Source organism: Amia ocellicauda, chromosome 14 (assembly GCF_036373705.1).
Source record: "Amia ocellicauda isolate fAmiCal2 chromosome 14, fAmiCal2.hap1, whole genome shotgun sequence".
Classification (NCBI taxonomy): domain Eukaryota; kingdom Metazoa; phylum Chordata; class Actinopteri; order Amiiformes; family Amiidae; genus Amia; species Amia ocellicauda.
Genome location: NC_089863.1, coordinates 11,683,879 through 11,702,730, shown reverse-complemented (window position 1 = coordinate 11,702,730; position 18,852 = coordinate 11,683,879). Strand labels below are relative to the sequence as shown.

Sequence of the window (18,852 nt, the reverse complement as noted above, 5' to 3'; positions counted from 1 at the left end):
GTCACACTACACAATTTTTACCCCGATTTGTGCCCGATTTGGCCTTCTTGATAAATCTGCACTGATCATGATGAAAGCGGGGCACTACAGATGAATGTGTAGTGCAATTGCTTGCCCTCCTATGCAATCGTGAAGCCCCTACAATTGTGTTAAACTTGTTTAATATTTACAACTCGATTGGCACCGATCGTGTAGGGTGACGTGATCAAGGTCACACTGAGACAGGTAGCAGCCAGTGACAGTAGGAAAATACAAACAACAGAAAACAGGAAGAATAAACATGACAGAGTAGACTTGGATTTTCAAAAAACAATATTCAAATACTTCAAATAACAATGGTTGTTTTAGGGCAGGTTATTTAAAAATACTCTAATACTCTAATACTCTTACTATTTGCAAATACCAATTAGTATCTTAGTTGTAAGGACGCAAGATTACTGTATGTTGCATACATGCTCAGTATTTATAGCATAAACAAACGCAGGTTACACATTGTCTCCACACACACATAACCCGGAACAACTCAGCTGACACACTTTCTGACAGTCACCACTGTCGTAACCTCAGCATTCACAGAACATGTGAAACTCTAAACATAGCAGACACCTGCAATGCGATGATCATACTGTGGTGTGGATATAGCCTGTCAGTGTTGCTCACCTCCAGCTCTCACAGCAGAGAATACAGACTATTGCACCTCGCCTCCCCCGCCACGTCTTCACCCACATCCTGTTGGCTTTGGTGTCCTAGTATCCACCTGTACTGAAGTGATCGTGTTGTGTGCACTCCTTCACGACGCAAAATACATCAATTCGGTGAAAGACGGTTGTTAAGTGTTACCACTGTTTTCAAAATCGGGTTGGATAGTAGAAATTGTGTAATGTGACCCTAGCATAAGTGGTACATTTCTCATTTGTTCAATACTAAACAAAGTACTTCACAAAATACTAATTTAATTAGTCTCTATATGTAAAAATTATGAGAGACTTTCATGTACAGAACCCACATTGCAGGCTATAATTAATAGTTTGAATGTAGTTCAGGCACATAATCCACAACAGTAGCAATCAACACTTTCATTTAATATGAGTAATGCAATAAATTAGTATGTCTATTGCAATAAATTACCATAATAATTTATATAGTTATCATTATATAATGCATTCTACCCACAAACTGGATAATGTATGGATAATAATTCCTGTGACCTATAGACCCCTCACAGTCATTTTAGTACAGATTACAGAGTTTATTACAGTTAATACAACATTTCAAATATTAATATTGCTGGCAAGCAACACTCAGACTGTGACTACTGTTAATAAAATAAAATGTTTAAAAGAAATGCATGAAAAAAAGAGATCTAAAATTGATAAACAATATACTGAGTAATTGTTAATATCACAGGATTCACTTCTTGCAAGACAGTAAAATATAGCTATAAGCAGTTATCTTTCAAGTCGGAAGCACTGCCCAAGGGGGAGGGGTTTCTGCGCACTTCCATAGGAACCCGATTGAAACATCACTCTATCAATGCTGCCATTGGCACCTGCGCTCATCTCTCAGAACAGGTCCCTTCCACTTCCTGCTCTATAAAACATGACGTCAGCGCAGGTTTGTCCTCTTTTGCCGTTTCGCTGGACTTGAGAACATAAGCTCTGTGTCTGTGTTTGTAATAAACATTCAAACTGCGTATTTCGGCTGGCTGGCTCACTTCATAGTGTTGCTCACCACTGTTTTCGCTACACGTCATCTCTGTCTTGTGTGTGTTTAGTTATTATTGATAGATAATCCTGATTCTGTCCCGTTTGTGCACCGGAGGTCTGGCTTCGCTTTCAGTTTCAGTTTCGTTCACAAGAAGAGCCTTTTAAAAATAATAGTTGTGTTTATATAGTGCCTTATATATTCCGACAGCTTGCTGTGTTGGTTTTTTGTCCACAGGACCTTTTCCTCCACAGCAGGAGTGCATGCAGCGGTAAAATCCAAGGCCTGGCTGCACGGCCTGAGCCTCGTTGTGTCGTAAGAGATCTTGCCCGCTTGAGGTGCTCCTCCACCGGCTTGCACCCGCACTACAGCTTGTGGCTGCTGCTGTAGGAGATCTCGCTCTCTCAGTTCACTGAGAACGAGTACTGCTAGCCCTCCCGGTCCGTGCGTGCGTGCCTCGGTTTTAGATCCCGCTACGGCTGGTGGTCTACTACCCTTGGCCCCCGCGGACCCCGGACTCCGCGTCACCCGGTGTCCCCGGTACACACACTGTGGTTAAGCCTATGGGCCTACGCGACGCTTGTATCCAGCACCTGGTGCTTGGTATACACAGTGTTCAGTCCAGTAACAGCAAGGTTGCGTGTGGTTGGTGTCGCAGCGCCCCCGTGTATATAAACATTGCCTGGTGGAGACGCACTTACAGCGGCGGGCCCGCTAGGTTCTCCACTTGTTGCAGAGGCGTTTCAGTTGTTGTGTGCCCCGGCCCGTGAACGACAGGGAAGAGCGGGCTCCCTCCCCCTCTTCTGAGTCACCGTTAGCCTCCTCTCCACCACGCCATCGGCAATGGAGAACCGGTTTCACAGACAGAGGCAGAGATGAGGCCATCCTTGGCCTGAATAGCAGGATGGAACACATCTGCGCCCTACTGTCTGCACAGGCAGCACAAACAGTAGCCCAGACCCTGACCCCCCACATCTCCAGTCTCCACTACCGGCCCATGTACCACGGGACTCTGAGGGGAGCCTCTCTGCCCTGTCTATGGACAAGGACAGCAGACAGGTAATCTGGGAGGAGGACCGCACGCGGGTTTGAAGTCAGAGGCGGAGCTCATGAAGGCCTCGTCCACCCCCACTCCATTGAGCAACAACACTTCCCCTGTTCCTGTAAGTCAGGACCGGGAGTTTTGGGCGGTGATCCAGAGGGCCGTGGACTGCTTGCAGATCCCCTGGCCTTCTGACCCCGCCCCCCCACGCTCCAGGTTCGACAGGGAACACCGGCCGCAGAAGCCCACACGTGCCCTCCCGCTGCTGCCAGACCTCCTGGATGACCTGAGAGCCACCTGGGACCGTCCGGCAATGGCCCAGGCTGGGGCAGGGGAGGCCTATGTCAGAACCACTGGTGCTGCTGAAGCGGGCCTGGTGGACTTCCCCTGAATGAACTCCACCTTTGCTGTGCTGGTCTCCTTAATCCTGCTGTCCGCAGAGTCACTTGACTTGAATGTCGCGTGACGGAGACCCTGCTCCGGAGGGCCTACAAGGCTGGAGCCCAAGCAGCTCGCCAGCGTAACACCGAAAGCCTGCTGGCCCTTTACCTGGCCCAGCTGGCTGAGGCCCCGGACCCAGTCACTGCCTCACAGGCCCCGCCCCCTATCAGAGAGATAGCGGTGGCAGACGACCTGCTGGTCAATGTGATGCGTCATGGCGCAAAGGCAACTGGACGCTTTGCATCTATCACACGCAAGAATAGGACCCGCCTCCTAGAGGCACCCATATTTGGCCCCTCCATGGAGGAGATGCTACTCCAAACTATTACAGCTTGTTTGCAGGCCCGTCCATCCCCGTTCTGAGGCGTGGTGTGGCCGTGAGTGAGGGACCCATAGAGTGTGTGGCACTTCGCGTCAAGAAACGCGAAACGCCACCACTGGGGCAGGATGGGGGATTCTCATCCCCACACTTCCTAGTTCCCACGGAAAATGGCGGTTTCCATTGGAGATGTCTGAACCGCCACCTCAGGGTGTTGCGCTTCAGCATGCTCAACCTTCAAACCATGTCCCAGGCCATCAGGCCCAGCGACTGGTTCATTTCAGTGGATCTAAAAGTTGCTTACTTTCACATCCTTATTGCGCAGGTGCACAGGAAGTTCCTCCGTTTCGCCTAAGAGGACGAAGCTGGAAGGCACTCCATTGGTGGCGGAGCCATCACAATTTGACCCTCGGTGTGCCCCTGGGACCAGTCTACCAACGAGCAGTTAAGAAGACAGACGCCTCCAAGCAGGGTTGGGGAGCAGTCTGCGACGGACGTGGAGTCCGAGGCAGGTGGACGGACCCAGCACGGGCTCTCCATATCAACGTCCTGGAGTTACAAGCAGTACTCATTGGACTGTCTCATTTCCTGCCAGTCCTGCAGGACAGACGTGCTGATTCGGATGGACAACAAGTCCCCGTCCACGCTGAAAGTGTATCTGGCAGCCATCTCCACATGTCATGTCCGGATTGATGGCAAGCCCCTGGGTCTCATTTCCTGGCTGTGCAGTTTTTAAAAGGAGCTCGAAGGCTGCGGCCTCACACCCCTTCACTGCCCGCATGGCACCTTGATGTAGTGCTGGATGCACTTTCCCAAGCCCCATTTGAGCCACTGAACTCAGCTGAGCTGAAGCTGCTGTCACTTAAGACTTGTTTTTCCTGGTAATCATCTCTGCAAAACACATGAGTGAATTACACGCCCTGTCCGTACACCCATCGTGTGTCTGTTTTGCAGGAGATGGTTCCAGGGTCACACTATGGCTAACCCTGCGTTCCTCCCGAAAGTGCTGTCTCCATTTCATGTCAACAGGCCTATTGAGTTGATGGCTTTTCATGCTCCTCCCTTCACTTCAGAGCAAGAGAGTCAGCTTCACCTGCTCTGCCCTGTGAGGGCCCTCAGGTGCTATTTGGAACGCACTAAGGACATTCAGCGCTTATACCAATTATTTGTGTCTTATGGAGGGTGGACACAGGGCCATGCACTTTCAAAGCAGTGCCTCTCGCATTGGATTGTGGGCACCATTGCCATGGCCAAGGAGTCCACCCGGACCCCGGTGCCTGAACACCTGGTGTCCCACTCAACGCGAGGCGTTACCAGTGGCAAGAGTACATTAAAATACTTACATTTAAAGGATTAAGGATACCCTATAGATGTACTTAAAAGCACTACATACCAGCCATTTGTAACAGTCGTAAGTTGTTTTCTGATTGTGCCCCCCAAACCATTTAGCAGCATGACATCCCTGCCTAGAATATAATTCAGTGAAATAAATATAATATTCAAAGCGAAAATCAGGATTAAAATATTTACTTTTCTGATTAGTTGTAAAAAAAAAACATATCAATATGTATAAAAGTTATCTTTCAAGTTGATAGCACTGCCCAAGGGGGAGGGGTTTCATCGTACTTCCGTTGGAACCCAATTGAAACATCTCTATATCAAAGCTGCCACTGGCCCCTGTGCATGTCACTCAAAACAGGTCCCTTCCTACTTCTTGTTTGTATAAGAGGTGACGTCTGCACAGGAACTTCCTCTTTTGCCATTTCGCCTTTGGAACATCCAGTCGTGAGAGCTCTCTGTGTGTCTGTTTACAAACTTGTGCTTTTGGTCGGCTGGCTGCACAAATAGTGCTGTTCACCCATCGATTCGCCACATTTGTCTGTCTCTGTGTGTATTTTTAGTTAGTTATTAACTTAAACCATTTTATCGGTTTTAAAATACATTACGCTGGGCTTATCTAGTCGGTTTAATATAATTATTGTGATATATTATTTACAGACTAATCGCTGTGTTGTTTTTTGTCCACAGGACTTTTCCTCCACAGCAAGAACGTCAGCAGCGGCAGGAAACCTGGTCTGGTCTTGGTCTGTTGTCAGAGATCTCACCCGTGTAAGGGGCTCCTCCGCCGGCTTGTGCCCGCACTACAGTCCATGGCTGTGGCTGTAGGAGATCTTGCACTCTCAGCTTGCTGGGATCGAGCTCTGCTGTGCTCCGTCCATGTGTGCAGGCCTCGGTTCTTCGGCTGGTGGCCTACTACTCTTGCCCCCTTGGACCTCGGACCCCTGTCATCCGGTGTCCCCAGAAACCCCACCAACACACAGTGTGGTTAAGCCTACAGGCCTACTCGGCGCTTGTATCCCATGCTCCGGTGTCTGGATTCACAGTGTTCTGTCCGACAGCAAGGTTCGGTTTCGGTGTGGTTGTGCAGTTGCCCCTGTTGTTGGCCAGTGTAGCATTGCCAGGTGGAGACACACTTACAGCGACCAGTCCCACTAGGCGCTCCACCTTGTAGCAAGAGCTTCCCAGTTTCTGTGGGCTTCTGGTGCCTGCACTGATCAGCACCACCACAGCACGCTCCTGCCAACGCGCTGTGTGGCACTCACATCAGAGCATGGAGAGACTCGCTCCACTCGCCCCCACCGTTGTGCTGTTTGCCTCCGTCAAACTTCACCCCCCCACTGGAGTGGAGAGGTCGTCTGCCCTGTCTGTTTGCCGACCATGGACGCAGTTAAAATTTGGACCCCGTCCTTGTTATGGCACGCCTTGGGTCCCAGTCACGTACAGAACGCCACCGCCATCACCGCCGCGTCTTAAGACCCTCCACGTTGGCGAGTGACAGTGGGGGCTCAGTGGATCAGAGTTCCACCCCTCCCTGAGTCCCCCTGTCTCCTCCTCCAGGCCAGCAGCCTTGGAAGAAGTCACGCGTGATGCGCCTGCTGCTCCAGCTGCGCCTGCCATTCTTGCTGTGCGCACTCCCGTGCAGGTAGTAGAACGAAGAAGGACACTATTGGAGCGGCGCCTCCGGGCCCCCTCCTCTTCCTTCCTCGGCCTGCACCCTAACAAGGCTGGAGCACAAGTGGCCCGCCTCCGCAGCACAGTGCACATTTACATGACTATACAGGGCTTGCTTTGTTAGGCCGTCCTTTTGTATAGTCAGTGCTGTTCAGCGGAGGCCACCCAGGCTGGCCCTGTGTAGCCCACTGCATATATTGTCATGGGTGTGCGTGTGTGTTACTCTACTACCCCGTTGTATACAGTTCACTGAGCCCTGTATTAAGCGGAGGGCATGGAGCTGATCTCCCCTTGTGTATGTTTCTTGGCCACAACACAGTAGAGCTTGCTGTTGCCCACTCCTTGCTGCACTGGTCAGGCCGGAGGGAGCTGCTCCTGTGGTAAGCGAGGAGCTTCTTTATTTAGCCTTGCAGTCACAGTAGAGCTTGCCGTCACTCCTCTTCTAGCTGTGCTAGCAAGAGGTGACTGCTCCTGTGGTGGGTGATGGCACAAGATCCTGTCTCTTGCTGCCCCACCTTGTGTATTGGCTCCTTCTTTTCACATAGTAGAGCTTGCCATCACCTCTCTCCTAGCTGTGCTAGTCGAGCATGAGATGACTGTTCCTGTGTTAAGCGAGGGCACAAGAGCTTGGCTCTTCTTGCCCAGCTTTGTATATTACTCAGAGATGCCAACATTTGAAAATGGAAATCCTAGCACCTGGTGAGCGAAGCACCAAGAAAACCCTAGCAAACCCTAGCATACCCTAACCACGCCTGCTTCATGTCATACAAATACAGGTTTTATTAATCATAGTTTTATTTCTGTGCCCCAGTAAGACCTCTTTCTTGACCATGAATTACAGCTTTTCAAAAAACAGGAAACACGGAGATTCAGCATACATTTTTCACAGTACAAAGTATTTATTGTTTATGTACAAGGAAGTATATGCATTAGCATCTCTGAACCAATAAATTAATTTCTTACTACTGAATATATATATATATATATATATATATATATATATATATATATATATATATAATCACAAAACTGTACCTAATACTATATCTTAGAAACTAAGCAAAAAAGGCATTACATTTCAGCCAAAAAAAAAAAAGCTTTTTACCACTACAGATTATTATGTTATGGATATAAAAATGTAAACTAAGGTACACAATTCAGTGTCAGTGATGGCTGCTCAATGTTATGGCTTATTCACATATGTAACTTAGTATAAGTGGCACTCTTGCACGTCATCAGTACAGACTTATTGTACACAGCTTCATAACATTTCTAACGTATTACAACTGGGTAAAACTGAGTCTCGATGTCACTACTGCCGTTGGTTGCAATGGCAAAAAAAATACTTTTCAAAACCGAGGCCTGTTCAGTAGCTGAAAGATATGCTTAAGTTTCAACGATTGCTGTTGTTTTGCTCCTCGCACAGCCATACTTGGAAGCAATTTTACTATCAGGAAAAGCCACTTTCACAAGTGGACCTATGTGATCTGCAACAGCAATTGGTAAATTGTGCTCTAAAATGAAGTTCGTAAAAAGAGAATGTGTGCATTGTAGCAATACAGTGTATGTACAGGAGCTGCGCGTAACACTGCCAAAGAGGGTGTAGTAACACAGTATATAACTCTGAAATGTACATTCTTTTTCAGTTTTTGATAATCTAAACTTTTTTTAACCTCTGGCAGTTTACCGCTTACCTTTGTACCATTTCAGGTTATTCACTGGATTTGAACTGCTTACATTTCAATAAAAACTGGAAAAATGGGGGTGTTCTAGAACTTTTGACCAGTAGTGTATCTGCAGATGGGAAACCTGTTGTCCTGGAAAGGAAACCAGAGGACCTGTCTAACCCTCCACAGACATCTGATTCTATGGATTAAAGATCGCTTTAAGACTGGGGAACATTACTGGGAGGTGGATTTAGGGAAACAAGACTGAATGGAGATTAGGATTTGCTGAAACAATATTTGCTGCAGTTAAAAGGGATAGAAAGAATAAAAATGGCTTTACAGCATGTTTCAGGAATCAGGATCCCCAGAAGGTGGGTGTGTATGTGGATTATGAGGCGGGGCAGGTTTCCTATTACAATGTGGAGGAGGGGCATCAGATCTACTCATTCAACTACACCTTCACTAGACAATCAGTCCATGCTTTAGTGCCAGTGAGAATACAAAATGTTAGAAATGCAGCCTCACTCTAAATCATACCTGACACTAGACCACATGAGGTATAAATAAATCATTAGTAGTACAGCTAGTCAGTGAACGATTATGGGAGACATAAGAGATTTGTATGAAACATCTAAACCCTCTGGTTAAACAATGTTTTGCCTTATTGTGTGTATTAATTCATTAGTTAAATTCCATTTTGTTATATTCAGTTATAGTACATAAACCATTTTCATTGCAATAATTGCACACTAATGTGAGCGCTCCTATGCAGTAAACTGTGTTAAACGTCACAAGCTGGTGGCTGATTTTCTATTCAGGTTTGCTCGTCCAAAACCACTGATTTCCCTCTTCTGCTGCCTTCCTCTGAATTGCCATGAAAGAGAAACTAGAAGGAAAAAAGTAGTTGTAGAATCTTTATTTATATGAGCTAAATTGAGTTTATCTATTACCTTCACGTTTAAATATGGGATTTATTTTGTACAAAGCTTTACATTTTAATACAGTGAATTCTTCCAGATTGCGTTTTTCCTATGTATTTTGTGTTGTGCTGCTACATTTTTATGCAAGTGTTTAAAATTTAAAGTACTTTAAATAAAATAAATGTGTTCATGATTTTGTGTTTCTTTGTTGTTGGTGTTGTATGAGAAACAACTCTGAGAGGGCAATAAGAGGATAGCTAGGGTCAGTAGGGAAACACTAATCAAAAGGCAACAAGGAGCACAGTGATAGAGAACTGGGAAGTAAACAAGACAGAGCATTGAATGGAAGTCACTGAGGGGTTTATATGCAGAGGAGGGGGAAGCAGGATACCAGTGGTGGAGATGCTGAACAAATGGGGAACAAACAAGTGCACATGGTGTTGTGCAATGATAATTGAATAATAGGACATGGAGCTGAGGAAGGCTGAAGCAATTATAACTCAGGGGATGTTGATCTCTGGTAGCAGACTGAGCAAGTGTGGGCCGTAGATGTGACATGTCCGAGCTCAAATCAAGCCCAAATCCCTGGTGAAAACTGGTTCATATCAGATTCTGTTCTTCTAGTGTCTCGGCTCCGCTGGTTTGAGCGCCGCAGTCCAGAGCTGTTTGTAAAGCAGCCGCTGAGATCCGTCCTGATGAGCAGCAGCGACTGCGGGTTTGAGACAGAAACACTGCGAGCGACTCACCTGACCAGAGAGGACTGTGTGTCTGTTTTATTATTTGTGCTTTACAGGACTGGAAACAGCGAATAAATACACGTTTCTGTTAGAGATACTAGAAGAGCTGGACGTGTAGAGACAACATTATATTCACACAAGCATGTTCCCATAAGAATACGTTTCATGTGCAACAATAATACTACATAGCGAATATGTATTGATATTATTATCGTCATCATTTGTGCTGGTATATATGTATTTTAAACGCACAGTGACTCCCTTCACTTATTACTCTTACTACAGATCTGTAACTGCAAACGATACTATTTGCCGTATTATTTATAATGTACTTATCAGATCCTTAACCAGGGCAAGTTACACTTGAAACACAATACACACGTTTCACATTAATCATCCGGATACAATAGAGCAGCTTTAATTGAACTAAAGTGCGCGTCTCAGTCATGGCGTTTATGGACGCATTTATTAAACCAGTCCTTAATGTTTTAGAGGGAAACCCAGATCTGCTGTATGTATTTATTCATTAATTTAATTGTAAATGGACACGTTAATGACTCGTGTTCCTTCACACTGACTGTGTCTGGATTGTCCTGCACACATTCACACACACAGCCTGAACACCGGCCAGCTGTCATACAGTTTAATACATTATTATCCTTCAGTTTATTGTCACTAGTCTGTGAATCACAGTGTTTAATGCACTGATATGAACTGTATCAGTCATTGTTTCTGTACGTGGATTTCACTCTATGTCTATGTTAATATTTCCAATGTCTTATATTCTCTGCACCAATAATTCAGTTGGTTAGTACAATTCCTAATAAAAATTACATAATGAAGACGAAGGATAATTCAATACAAATCCAGAATAAGGTTCTGCAAAAGCACCAATCAGGGGTAGGATATAAGAACATTTCCAAGGCATTGAATATCCCCGGAGCACAGTAAAGTCCATTATTAAGAAATGGAGAGAATATGGCACAACTGTGAATCTGCCTAGATCAGACCGTCCTCATAAACTGAGTGTCGGCGAGAAGGTCACTAGTCAGGGAGGCTACCAAGAGGCCTATGGCAACTCTAAAGGAGTTAGTCTTCCATGGCTGAGCTGGGAGACACTGTGCAGACTGCAACAATAGCCCGGGTTCTTCGCAAAAGTGGCCTTTATGGGAGAGAAAAAAACTGTCCAAATCTTGGCTAGAGTTTGCCAGAAGGCACGTGGGAGACTCTGAGACCAAGTGAAGGAAGATGCTATGGTCTGATGAGACCAAAATAGAGCTTTGTGGCCTCAACACTAACCGCTATGTTTGGCACAAGACTAACACCAAACATCATCCTGAGAACACCATCCCTACCATGAAGCATGGTGGTGGCAGCATCATGCTATGGGGATGCTTCTCTGTGTCAGGGCCTGGAAACCTTGTAAAGATGTAGGGCAAAATGAATGCAGCAAAGTACAGAGAAATCCTGGAAGAAAACCTGCTGAAGTCTGTAAGAGACCTGGGACATGACCAGCAGGACAATGACCACAAATATACAGTCAGAGCCACACTGGAGTGGTTTACAAACATAAAGGTCAATGTCCTGGAGTGGCCCAGTCAAAGCCACTCCAGAAAGAGTTGAAAATTGCTGTGTCCAGATGTGCAAAGCTGGTAGAGACTTATCCACATAGACTCATGGCTGTAAATGCTGCCAAAGGTGCCTCTACCAAATATTGACTGAAGGAGGTGATTACTTATGCATTCAATTATATTTATATTTATATATATTTGGATTTGTAATTAATTTAGAACAATTTGCAGATTATAGAACAGATTGCAGACATTTTCTGTGGTGATCAGTGGCAAGAAACCCTGATTACATCCATTCTGATGTCATGTTGTAACACAATGAAATGTGGAAATATGGAATACTTTTGAGAGCCACTGATTTCTATTATATATTATAGTCTTTAATCAGCACCAATCAAGCACCTGCTTACACTTTGCTGAACATATCAGGTAACTGCAAACATAGCCTCACTGATATACACCCTATGACTAAAGGGATAGAGATAGACAATACATAACCCTGGGGGGAATATTCGGTTTTCTTTCACTGTACTGACCTCAGGGAATGTGTGTCTTTGTCAACAAGGTTACTGTCTCACAATCTTAGTTTCATGGTACTGTGCTATAGATACCTAGAGTCTAATAAGAACCAGGGATTTGGGCTTGATACATCGTACACCCCCTAATATTAAACATTACGTATGCCTTAATTTCTCCCTGGTTTAGCTATATATGGGTCATCCTGAGCAGCTGTCAGGCAGAAACCGAACTTCCACTCATCACGGGACAGACATGTGGGCCTGTTATCTTTCTCTCCTGTCTGGTCTGCATAAAAGTGCCTGTAGTTTGTAACTTCTGTAAGACTGTTCTTGAGATCGCCTCTCGGACACCTCTGTCTAGCAACAGCTGGTATTCAATTCCTTTTAATTGACTGTGCATCTCTCTCTTGATTATTTAGCCTCTTCAGGGATTTAAAATGCTTAAAGAAAATGTATCATATTTACCTTTGTTATTTCCAAATCAGTTTGTAAAATACAAAGACAACAATATATATTATTGATTTATGTATTCATTTCTTTTTTGTGGCACTGTGTGGGAATGAACATGATTCCGGGACTCAATATATAGGCAGGGTCTAGAACAGGCACACAGAGGCAGGGGTATGGTGAAAGGAGATGATTTTATTATATAGTGCTCCATGAGCTAAATAGCCCTCCTGCCTTCATGCTAGAGCCAGCCAATCAGGGAAATCCTGTGGATCAGGTGCTCCCCCCCCCAATGATTCGGAGGGGTGCAGTGCCCTTCATGGTGGCTATATATACACTACCAGTCAAAAGTTTTAGAACACCTCCATTTTTCAAGTTTGTCTTGAAATGTACGAAGTTTAATGTCTCAATGTACTCTGAAATTAAAGCATAGAATTCAAAAACTATTGGAGATAAAAAAAGAAATCATGGAATCATTTTGTTTTAAAATGTAACCCCTTAAGTTGACAAACCCCTCTGGTACCCTTGAAAGGGCACCAAATCCATGTGCTTCTCTTTAATCCCACGTATACTCTTCACTGTTGTGTTGTGCGCCAAGTGTTTGGTATCCCTGAGACTCTCAGCTTTGTAACGATGTGAAGCATTCTCTGATGTGAATTTTTTTTTGTTGTACCTCCCCCACATTTACTTTTTACCAGTAGTGTATATGACACATGTACCTGTTTATTATCAAACAAACATCAATAGAAGCTTCACATTCTCTGCCTCTCTCTCTGTTGTCTGTTTCTTCCAGCACACCCTCTTGCTAGTGCTTCAATCAGTCCTTCTTCTCTCCTGGTGTCTCCCACTCTTGCCCTGCCCCTCTCTCAGTGAGTCGTGTATAATGGAAGTGCAGGTCCAGGGCTGCTCTCTGGTGTGTGGAGTGAGGAGCAGCCCTGACCTGTAGAGCTACTGAGTGTCTGTCTGCATCAGCACTGTGGACAGAGAGGAAGATGTAGCACAGAGACCTGGGATACTGGAGGGGAAGATGGAGAATCCAGTAGTAACTTGTTTTTAAATGATAATTTGATTTGTTTAAGGAAAAAGTTATCCAACACCAACTGACCCTGTGTGAAAAAATAATTGCCCCCCTGAACTTAATAAATGCTTGCGCCAACAATTGCAACCAAACACTTCCTATAATTGGAGATCAGTCTTTCACATCGCTGTGGAGGAATTTTGGCCCACTCTTTGCTGAATTGCTGTAATTCAGTGACATTGGAGGGTTTTGCTCATTTAAGGTCCTGCCACAACATCTCGATGGGGTTCAAGTCAGGACTTTGACTAGGCCACTCCAAAACCCTAATTCTGAGGTGGACTTACTCTTGTGTTTTGGATCATTGTCCTGTTGCATAACCTAATTATGCTTCAGCTTCAGATCCTTGACTGATGACCGTACATTCTCCTTCAGAATATTCTGGTAGAGAGCAGAATTCATGGTTCCTTCTATGATGGCAAGTTTTCCAGGCCCTGAGGCAGCAAAGCATCCCCACGCCATCACACTACCACCGCCATGTTTGACTGTTGGTATGATGTTCTTCTTGTGAAATGCTGCGTTTACATTACGCCAGACATAACGGGACCTGTATCTTACAAAAAGATCCACTTTTGACTCGTCTGTCCACAGAACATTATCCCAAAAGGCTTGGGGATCATCAATGTGATTTTTTGCAAATCTGAGACGGACACTAATGTTTCTCTTAGTCAGCAGTGGTTTGCGCCTTGCAATTCTCCCATGAATTTCATTTTTGCCCAGTCTCTTTCTTATTGTCAAACCATTAATGCTGACCTTAGCTGAGACTAGAGAATCCTGCAGTTCTTTAGATGTTGTCCTGGGTGTTTTTTTACTTCATGGATGAGTCGTTGCTGCACCTTTGCATTTCTTTTGATTGTGGCATAGTGTGCTGCTTGTTGAGACCTTGTAGCTGACTTCACATTGATGGTAAGGTCCTATATAAGTCATGTTTAGATTCAACAGGGTGGGCAGTAATCAAGTCTGGGTGTGTCTGCTCTAATTTAATCCAATAATAATTTAAATTTGGTTAATGGGTTTATTAAGTTCATGGGGGCAATTGCTTTTTCACACAGGGCCAGTTGGTGTTGGATAACTTTTTTCATAAATAAATAAAATTATCATTTAAAAACTGAATTTTGTGTTTACTTGGTTTCTCTTAGTCTTATCTTACATTTTGTATGGAGATCTGAAACCATTCAGTGTGACAAATATGCAAAAATTGAGGAAATCAGAAAGGGGCAAATACTTTTTCATTGCACTATATATAATAATTGAGGGGTTCTGTTTCCCAGCAAACATCAACTACAGTCCTTATTTTTCAAATATATTTACGTATATATTTTTGTATAGCATTGGTGTTCGAAATGTTTATTAAAAAAATATAAATTTTGTGTAAGTTAAAATACTTTGACTACTGTACGTACGTTTTTTTTTCTCCTGTGCTGCAAAATATTTGCTTTCTAGTTTGAAGTCTTTACTTTTGCTAAGCTGAGGCTTATTAGCTATTAATTAAACATCTGCTGATTGATTACAGTTATTCAGGTTTAATCTTTAACCAGACTCATGTGAGCATGGGGTCCAGGGTTTCATTCTGGTAAAAATAAAACCAAGAACGGCCTCTTGCTGCACATTGCACTGACTATGACTATGATTGTGTAGTTGGAGGTTTAAATGGAGGAATAATCTTCATCTTGTGGGTCTGAGCTGTCCATTCAGAGGGGCTGTTGCGTCTGGACTCCAGTGCACTGATCACAAGTCATTGCCCATCTGTGTGAGAGAAGAGACTGCAGAAATGGCACAGAGCTTAATGTGGATGTGCAAGGGGGTAAGCTGACCTAAGGAACAGATAGTAGCAAAACAGTACAGAAAACTACAAAACAGGTATTTTATATTTTTTTAGATAAATTGATATTAAAAAAGGAAGTGATTTAAATTAACGCATGGCAGCTTCCAAGATTCCATGACAGTCTCTGTCACACCAATAGTTGTGCTTTAAGAGATTCATTTAAAGAGGTAAAGCTGTATTACAACACTGATTAATAAAAGACGTGTCCATTTCTCTTTCATCCATTGCCCTGCAGAGGGGAAACTGTAGCCTGATGTGCTTTAGTGCTTTCTTCCTCAATAACTAGATTTTAAAATATGGATTAAAAACATGACACTAATAAGCAACATTTTGTTTCCTTTTTTATTGAAGTGAAAGGAGGTAAGCAAACAATGTCTTAGACTGTTCTGATAAGCCAGTGAAGAACAAGAGAAATAAAAAGAGGATACATGAGTTTCATGTTTAGTCCCTTTTTAAGACTAACCTGGTTAACCAGAACTCTATACTCGTATACTCCCAGATTAACTATTGACTAAAATTAAGGCATATGTAAAGTGCAAAGCCGTAAATTTAGTGTCATTTCAGCCCATCAGCAATCAGAACTCATGTTTCTGAAGCACACTTGTAAATATGGTTAGAGCTCTTAAACGAAATAGGGAACTGACTGGGTTGAACATTAGCAATGCAATACAACCCTCAGCCCCAGATTGCCATGGGAAGTGATTGGTTTAAAGTTTTGTAGTTAAATTATCTTCAAAGATAACTTTGAAATAGAATCAAACAAATGAAGCATTGAGATCACAACTGACAGAAACTTGTTTGACGGCAAGATAGTGGAATGTTATCGGGGGACCACTGTTAATGTTTTTAAATGTTTAATGATATGTAAGAATAATCATAATAATGAGAGAGAGGGAAAAAACATCAATAGATTTTGTACTTTCATTATAAGGAAAAAAGTACTTGCGCTCAAACACTATTTGAAAAGACAGATTTTAATTGTTGTGTCACAGCTGTCTGTTATCTTCAGCAGTGTGGATGCTTGTGTCTTACAGTCATGGTGAAGGTGTGGATGAGTTTGGTGCTGCTGCTTCTCCAGCTGATCTCCGTCTCTACCACAGGTACAGCACTAAGACATTCACTCTGATTTACAATGTGAATTGACATATAAGCAGAGCATACAACACAGTTGTCAAATTTACAGTTGTCAAAATGTTTTACATGACAAATAAATGTAAGTAAATTTTTAGCACCTGAAACCATTGTTTAAACATGATGTCATCTAAAATCTAAGCGTCAGATCTTTCAGGTTTCTTTTTGCAGAAAGTCAAAGACATATTTATGCTTTCTTCAAATCAAACATGAAAAAAGGTGGTGCTGTAGAATGGTGTGTAACCTTAATGATGAGAAGAATCAATCTGTGCATTATTTCTCTTTCCAGAGAAGTTTCATGTCGTTGGTCCAGTTGAGCCTGTGGTTGCTGCAGCTGGTGAGGCCGTGGTCCTGCCCTGTCACATCTCACCCTCCATCAGTGTGGAGGACTTTGAGATCAGGTGGTACAGAGAGGATTTTACTGCACTTATGTATTTATACAAGAACCACAGACTTCACCTTGAAAATCAGATATCGTCCTACAAAGGAAGGGCTACATTTCTCACAGAGGAGCTCAGAAAAGGAAACATCTCCTTAAGACTGAATGATGTGTGAGGGTCTGATGAAGGACAGTATACATGTTTTCTTCAGTCTAAGTTTTGGTATGAAGACACTGTCATTCAACTAACTGTCAGAGGTTTGTTTTGTGTTTAAACATAATACTCTTTTAGGAAAATCAGCATATGTAACCAAAACTCCAAGTTGAATATTAAGAATCTGCCTCTTCTGTCCACTGTAGCCTCTGGCACCCAGCCAGTGATCTCTATAGAGGGACACCAGGAAGGGGGGATCGGCCTGGTGTGTGAATCTAAAGGCTGGTACCCTGAGCCTGCGCTGGTCTGGATGGACAGTGAAGGACAGAGTCTCACTGCTGGACGTACAGAGACGGTCAGAGACAGTCGGGACCTCTTCACTGTGAGAGGACAGGTGATCATACAGGAGAGAGACATCAACAGGTACACCTGCAGTGTCACACAGCAGCAGCTCAATGAAGGGAAGGACACAGAAATGTACATTTCCAGTAAGTAACACTAGTTCATATGTATTTTATTAAACACTGTCACACTCAAATAATATCCACAGTTATTAACTGACCTTGTGTTTTTCAGGTAAAATGTTCCCCCGTGTCTCTCCCTGGATGACGGCCTTCTTTGTTACTTCCACATTTTTTCTTATTGCTTTGATTGTTGGCGTATTTTTCTACATTAAACTGCGCAGAGAAAAAGGTATTTCATTATTTACCTTATTGTATTACTAAAACTGTTAATTGATACCTGAGCTGCACCTAACATGGAGAATGTAACAACTGAGAGTCATTTACTTAATTGCTGTTGTCATGAACAGGCCAATGAAGACTTTGTATAACCAGGGGTGTCACACAGCTAAATTACATTTGTTACAAATGGTTGGTATTTAATTATTTTAACTGCATATATATTTTAAATGTAAGTGTACTTTAATGTACTGCATACATGTATTCTACATACATATTCAATAGTATTGCTGTTTTTGTTGTATTCTAGCCACTGGTATTTCTGATACCAGTTTCTGTTAAAACATCTTTGCTTGGTCCCAAACAAAGTGTAAGGGTTGGCATCTAACACTGGTGGAGTGGAACCCATTCTTGTATATTCATCTCTTGCCAGTTGATCTCTTAAACCTGTCTCTCTGATTTTTTTTTTAAGTCCTTTAAAATGGTGTACATACTGTACTGTACAAACTATAAAAACAATGTAATTTTAACTGAAGCTTTTTACAAGGTTACACTTTACTTTATTACTAAAGCATTTATTTGGTATTGTACTATTTCTGTTTTAACTGTGTCACCCTAAACTAGAGGTGGGCAATTCCAGTCCTGGAGGGCCTGTGTCCCTCCTGGCTTTTGTTCCAACTTTACCCTAAATAATTGGTAATAATTGGTCCAATTAAGTAATTTAGGGCAAAGTTAGAACAAAAGCCAGGAGGGACACAGGCCCTCCAGGACCAGAATTGCCCATCCCTGCCCTAAACAATAGTCCTGCCTGTCTGAACCTCACTGGTGCTGCTACTACTGATACTGCAGCTTCAGGGAGACTTCAGTCACAGGGGCTTAAAAAGAAACTTGAATATGGTGCTCTGCATCATTGCTCAACATACTATTTTTTATTTTATTTTTTGAAGAGAAAAGGGTCTAAAATATACAACATTATTAAGTCACATCTACATGTTATTCAGTAGCACATTGTACTAATTGTAAATGTACAGAGCCCTCCAGATTTATTGATACCTGATTCTATCAAGTATCAAAAAGTTGGTTTTAGCAAAGAAAACTGTACAGTGAGTTTCTTTTTCTTCTTCTTCTTCTTCTTCTTCTTCTTCTTCTTCTTCTTCTTCTTATTATTTTATAAATACATGCAAATTTAAAACACTAAGATGATGTGTTACAATGGTTCCCAAACTTTCT

General features: G+C 43.2%; 1 protein-coding gene across 1 annotated transcript; it reads left to right on the top strand.

The window, feature by feature from the left end:
• The first annotated feature begins 15,074 nt into the window (after nucleotides 1–15,074).
• On the top strand, nucleotides 15,075–18,151 carry LOC136768709 (butyrophilin subfamily 2 member A1-like). The gene is given in 5 exon segments (XM_066723045.1): nucleotides 15,075–15,257; nucleotides 16,313–16,378; nucleotides 16,699–17,046; nucleotides 17,149–17,430; nucleotides 17,519–18,151. Coding segments are annotated over 4 exon segments (843 nt in total). The 5' UTR covers nucleotides 15,075–15,257; nucleotides 16,313–16,314; the 3' UTR covers nucleotides 17,668–18,151.
• Nucleotides 18,152–18,852: the final 701 nt, after the last annotated feature.